This window comes from Henckelia pumila, chromosome 2 (assembly GCF_033568475.1).
Source record: "Henckelia pumila isolate YLH828 chromosome 2, ASM3356847v2, whole genome shotgun sequence".
NCBI lineage: Eukaryota > Viridiplantae > Streptophyta > Magnoliopsida > Lamiales > Gesneriaceae > Henckelia > Henckelia pumila.
In genome coordinates this window covers 90,841,714-90,847,878 of record NC_133121.1, presented here as the reverse complement: position 1 = coordinate 90,847,878, position 6,165 = coordinate 90,841,714, and the positions used below count along the sequence as shown (strand labels likewise).

At 38.0% G+C, this 6,165-nt stretch overlaps 1 protein-coding gene across 1 annotated transcript; it reads right to left on the bottom strand.

The window, feature by feature from the left end:
- Positions 1-1,475: 1,475 nt before the first annotated feature.
- On the bottom strand, positions 1,476-2,224 carry LOC140877904 (uncharacterized mitochondrial protein AtMg00860-like). Its single transcript, XM_073281507.1, has 2 exons — positions 2,075-2,224; positions 1,476-1,979 (listed from the first exon to the last, which is right to left on the bottom strand). The coding sequence occupies exons 1-2, from the start codon at positions 2,222-2,224 to the stop codon at positions 1,476-1,478; spliced, it is 654 nt and encodes a 217-aa protein (XP_073137608.1).
- Between the last annotated feature and the right edge of the window lie 3,941 nt (positions 2,225-6,165).

The window sequence follows — 6,165 nt, the reverse complement described above, 5'->3', positions numbered from 1 at the left end:
CAATAAGTATGGGACTTTGTGGAATGAACCCAAGGCCTGATCGAGTTTTTTTGAACAGTACGCGTACTTTCTTCAAGAGCCGGTTGGCAGTTATTCCACGCATACAAAAATTCTCCTAATTTGTTCAAAGGACTATTTCTAGAACAATCAAACCTATTCAAATATTGATGAACTAATCTTTCGTAATTCTAATAAAATTTGAATGCATTAAATATTTATGAAAATTCAGTTTACACCCAAACCGCACAATGAAACCGAATACTATTTCTAGTCGGTTTTACAATATGATGATTATCAAAGGGATCAAAATCAAAACCACTTCTTTCGACTTGGAATCGATTAACATGCAAGCAAACAGTTGATCAGACTATTCACAAGACAAATATAAATCTGACAATCAATAAAATAAAATCAACTCTGAAAAATCCCAAACAAACATCCAAGTTTTCTACATGAATTTGTTTGGCCCAATCACGCCTTCTTGGTTGAAAACAAACTACTCAATAATTGAAAACAATAATTAAACAAAAATTAAGAAAAAAGAACAAAAGAAAGAAAAGAAATCTTCTCTCCCAAGCCTACAGCAGCCTCCTTCTCCCTTGTGAAATCTCTTTGCCTTCTAGGCCACCGTTGCACTCTTCCTTCATCTCCACTTTCAAAGGCCCTTAAAACATAGAACTAACACGGTCCATGTCCATTTAAAAAACCCTTAAATGACCACATTTTCTTACAAGAACAAGCTAGTGGTGCATTTGAAATTTGTCTTGGTGCATCGTTGGGGTGAACCAAGAAAACCTCGTACTCATCTTACCAATCCACCTTTTGTAAGAGTTCCGCATACTTATTATCCCCGCTTATGAATATGCAACTGACTTTTTTTCCCTGTGGTACCTTATAATTGAATTTCAAGCCAATAATACTATCCATAAAAGTCAAGATCGATGCATCATGATCGGATGAATATTTCAACCAATTCATCCTGATGCCTGCTTTATTTATTTCTTTTGTTACATCGTCGGAGATAAAATATTTAAACCCATAGCCATTAATAAGAACTGTACCAAAAATTGGATGATCTTTAAGAATTTGGCGTGTTCTAATATAGACCAATTTTGGATCATCTTTTTTTGGTGGACATGCCACAATGTCCCAAAACACTGTATTATATTTTGTATCCATAACAAGTTGGGAGGTGAAGGAAATTAAAACGGGAGGTTACTGGTACGAGGGAAGAAAATACTGAAGGAAATACCTGTCCTCGATCAAGACGGGAGGTTACTGGTACGAGTGAAGGAAATAGTGGTGATCAAGAATGGGATGTTGCTGGTATCGAGGTACTCAAGATTTGACGTGAAGTAAATAACCCCATAGCTGCAATTGACGTGAAGTAAATACGTTAGGTGGCTGCAATTGTGGCTTGCAGCTTAAGCAATAAACTCCATAGCTGGCGTCCAATTAAGATATCACAACATTAATTAAGGACAAGGCTCCCAATGTGGTGCAGTTTCCTTCCCATTATCAATATCTTGAGCTAATAAATCTCCAACATAAAGCTCTTGAGTAGTGATATAGAGGGTTAATGGGCGTCCAGGCATCGGGGCGGCCAACACGGGAGGCTTCATCAAATAAGCCTTAATGCTTTCAAAAGCATTCTTGCAAGATTCATCCCACTTAAATGAAACTCTTTTTTTCATGAGGCGGCTAAATGGTTGACAACGCCCAGCCAGATTTGAAATAAATCTCCTGATATATGCCAAGTTTCCTTGCAAACTTTTCAGCTCTTGAATATTTCGAGGTCTAGACATTTTTAAAATTGCATCAATTTTGGCTTGCTCGATTTCGATCCCTCGATGTCGGACAATAAATCCAAGAAATTTTCCTGATGTGACACCGAATGCGCATTTCAAAGTGTTCTTCTTGAGCTGATTCTTTCTCAGGCGCTCAAAAATTCTTCTTAAATCTTCCAAATGATTATTTCTCTGTTTTGATTTGACAACCAAATCATCAACATAACATTCGACATTTTGTGTAACATATCGTCAAAAATCTTTTGCATCGCCCTTTGATAAGTGACACCAGCATTCTTTAATCCAAATGGCATCACTTTGTAGCAATATATACCATTTGAGGTGCGAAATGCAGTTAACTCTTCATATTCTGGCGCCATGGGAATTTGATTATATCCAGAATATCCATCCATGAAAGACAATGCTTCTTGACCCATAGTGGCGTCAATCATCAGTTCAGTGATAGGTAATGGAAAGTCATCTTTTGGGCATGCATCATTCAGATCTCGAAAGTCAACACAAACCCAAATTTTTCCATTTTTATTCTTTACAGGGACTATGCTGGATATCCATGTAGGATACTTGACTTCACGGATGAATCCAACCTCAATAAGTTTGTTAATCTCAGTTTCGATTGGCGGGATTAACTCAGGGCGGAACCTTTGTTGAGCTTTCTTGATAGGCCGAAGCTCCCTTTTTAATAGCTAAGTGATGGACAACCACTTTTAGATCTAGCCCAGACATATCTTTGTATGACCATGCAAATATATCTTTAAACTCATGCAGTAGCTTGATGTATGCTTCCTCTTCATTGATGGACAATAGGGCGCTGAGGTAGATTGGTCTGAGGTTATCATCGTCACCTAGATTAATTTCTTTCAGTTCATCAACGGTGGCTTTTACCCATTCTTCAAGTTCAAGGGGGGCGATTTCAGCATCTTCCTCTGATGGAGTTTCTTCTTCATTTGAAGTGATGTGACATGAAGCTACGCTTTCTGTATCATCTTCATCTTTTTGAGTTCGAGTGTAAACCATTGTTTGCATCTTAGCCTTCAGGATCTTATCACATAATATAATCAATGTGGTGCATCGCTTCATGCGAAATGGAATCGGACTTCGCAATCTTTTCAGGGTTTTCCGATTATGCGCCTCACGCAAATGCTTGGGAAAGTTCCATCTTTTTCGATTCTTGCTCATATTCCTTTGTCTTTTACGTTGGCTCAACCTATCAAAGACAGATACTTGGTGATCCTTTTTGCTTTGTTCTTCAACAACAGTGTTTGACGAATATTCATCTTTCGCAATATAGTTAAGGCTGAATCTTTTTATGGCAATAAGGATGGGACTTTGTGGAATGAACCCAAGGCCTGATCGAGTTTTTTGAACAGTACGCGTACTTTCTTCAAGAGCCGGTTGGCAGTTAGTCCACGCGCATAGGAATTCTCCTAATTTGTTCAAAGGACTATTTCTAGAACAATCAAACCTATTCAAATATTGATGAAATAATCTTTCGTAATTTTAATCAAATTTGAATGCATTAAATATTTATGAAAATTCAGTTTACACCCAAATCGCACACTGAAACCGAATACTATTTCTAGTCGGTTTTACAATATGATGATTATCAAAGTGATCAAAATCAAAACCTCCTCTGTCGACTTGGAATCGATTAACATGCAAGCAAACAGTTGATCAGACTATTCACAAGACAAATATAAATCTAACAATCAATAAAATAAAATCAACTCTGAAAAATCCCAAACAAATGTCCATGTTTTCTACATGAATTTGTTCGTCCCAATCACGTCGTCTTGGTTGAAAACAAACTACTCAATAATTGAAAACAATAATTAAACAAAAATTAAGAAAAAAGAACAAAAGAAAGAAAAGAAATATTCTCTCCCAAGCCTACAGCAGCCGCCTTCTCCCTTGTGCAATCTCTCTGCCTTCTAGGCTACCGTTGCACTCTTCCTTCATCTCCACTTTCAAAGACCCTTAAAACATAGAAGTAACATGGTCCATGTCCATTTAAGAAACCGTTAAACGACCACATTTTCTTACAAGAACAAGCTAGAGGTGCATTTGAAAGTTGTCTTGGTGCATCTTTGGGGTGAAAAGGGAAAACCTCGTACTCATCTTGCCAATCCACCTTGTGTAAGAGTTCCGCATACTTATTATCCCCGCGTATGAATATGCAACTGAATTTTGTTCCCTGTGATACCTTATAATTTAATTTCAAGCCAATAATACTATCCATAAAAGTCAAGATCGCTGCATCATGATCGGCTAATTTCAGCCAATTCATACTGATGCCTGTTTTATTTATTTCTTTTGTTACATCGTCGGTGATACAATATTTAAAATCATAGCCATTAATAATAACTGTACCAAAAATTTGATGATCTTTAAGAATTTGGCGTGTTATAATGTAGACCAATTTTGGATCATCTTTTTTTGGTGGACATGTCACAATGTTCCAAAACACTGTATTATATTTTGTATCCATAACAAGTTGGGAGGTGAAGGAAATTAAAACGGGAGGTTACTGGTACGAGGGAAGAAAATACCGAAGGAAATACCCGTCCTCGATCAAGACGGGAGGTTACTGGTATGAGTGAAGGAAATAGTGGTGATCAAGAATGGGAGGTTGCTGGTATCGAGGTACTCAAGATTTGACGTGAAGTAAATAACCCCATAGCTTCAATTGACGTGAAGTAAATACGTTAGGTGGCTGCAATTGCGGCCTGCAGCTTAAGAAATAAACGCCAGAGCTGACGTCCAATTAAGATATCACAGCATTAATTAAGGACAAGGCTCCCAATGTGGTGCAGTTTCCTTCCCATTATTATTATCTTGAGCTAATAAAGCTTCAACAGAACACTCTTGAGCAGTGATATAGAGGGTTAATGGGCGTCCAAGCACCGGGGCGGCCAACACGGGAGGCTTCATCAAATAAGCATTAATGCTTTCAAAAGCATTCTTGCAAGATTCTTCCCACTTAAATGGAACTCTTTTTTTCATGATGCGGCTAAATGGTTGATAACGCCCAGCCAAATTTGAAATAAATCTCCTGATATATGCCAATTTTCCTTGCAAACTTTTCGGCTCGTGGATATTTCTAGGTCTAGACATTTTTAAAATTTCATCAATTTTGGCTTGCTCGATTTCGATCCCTCGGTGTCGGAAAATAAATCCAAGAAATTTTCCTGATGTGACACCGAATGCGCATTTAAAAGGGTTCATCTTGAGCTGGTACTTTCTCAGGCACTCAAAAATTCTTCTTAAATCTTCCAAATGATTATTTCTCTGTTTTGATTTGACAACCAAATCATCGACATAACATTCGACATTTTTGTGTAACATGTCGTCAAAAATCTTTTGCATCGCCCTTTGATAAGTGGCACCAGCATTCTTTAATCCAAATGACATCACTTTGTAGCAATATATACCCTTTGGGGTGCGAAATGCAGTTAACTCTTCATATTCTGGCGCCATGCGAATTTGATTATATCCAGAAGATTCATCCATGAAAGACAATGCTTCGTGACTCATAGTGGCGTCAATCATGAGTTCAGTGATAGGTAATGGAAAGTCATCTTTTGGGCATACATCATTTAGATCTCGAAAGTCAACACAAACCCGAATTTGTCCATTCTTTTTCTTTACAAGGACTATGCTAGATATCCATGTAGGATACTTGACTTCACGGATGAATCCAACCTCAATGAGTTTGTTAATCTCAGTTTCGATTGGCGGGATTAACTCAGGGCGGAACCTTCGTTGAGCTTGCTTGATAGGCCAAAGCTCCCTTTTTAACAGCTAAGTGATGGACAACCACTTTTGGATCTAGCCCAGACATCTCTTTGTATGACCGTTCAAATATATCTTTAAACTCATGCAGTAGCTTGATGTATGCTTCTTCTTCATTGATGGGCAATAGGGCGCTGAGGTAGATTGGTCTAAGGTTATCATCGTCACCTAGATTAATTTCTTTCAGTTCATCAACAGTGGATTTTACCCATTCTTCAAGTTCAAGGGGGGGGGGGGGGGGGGGGATTTCAGCATCTTCCTCTGATGGAGTTTCTTCTTCATTTGAAGTGATGTGACATGAAGCTACGCTTTCTGTATCATCTTCATCTTTTTGAGTTCGAGTGTAAACCACTGTTTGCATATTAGCCTTCAGGATCTTATCACATGATATAATCAACGTGGTACATCACTTCACGCGAAATGGAATCAGACTTCGCAATATTTTTGGGGTTTTCCGATTATGCGCCTCACGCAAATGCTTGGAAAAGTTCCATATTTTTCGATTCTTGCTCATATTCCTTTGCCTTTTATGTTGGCTCATCCTATCAAAGACAGATACTTGGTGATC

What these genes read in the sequence shown, in the direction of transcription:
- LOC140877904 (XM_073281507.1), bottom strand. Translation starts at nt 2,224, where the DNA reads ATGGGTCAAGAAGCATTGTCTTTCATGGATGGATATTCTGGATATAAT. An exon ending in TTGGATTAAAGAATGCTGGT is followed by an intron (nt 1,980 to 2,074) that starts GTCACTTATCAA and finishes AAATCAAAACAG; the next exon opens with AGAAATAATCATTTGGAAGA.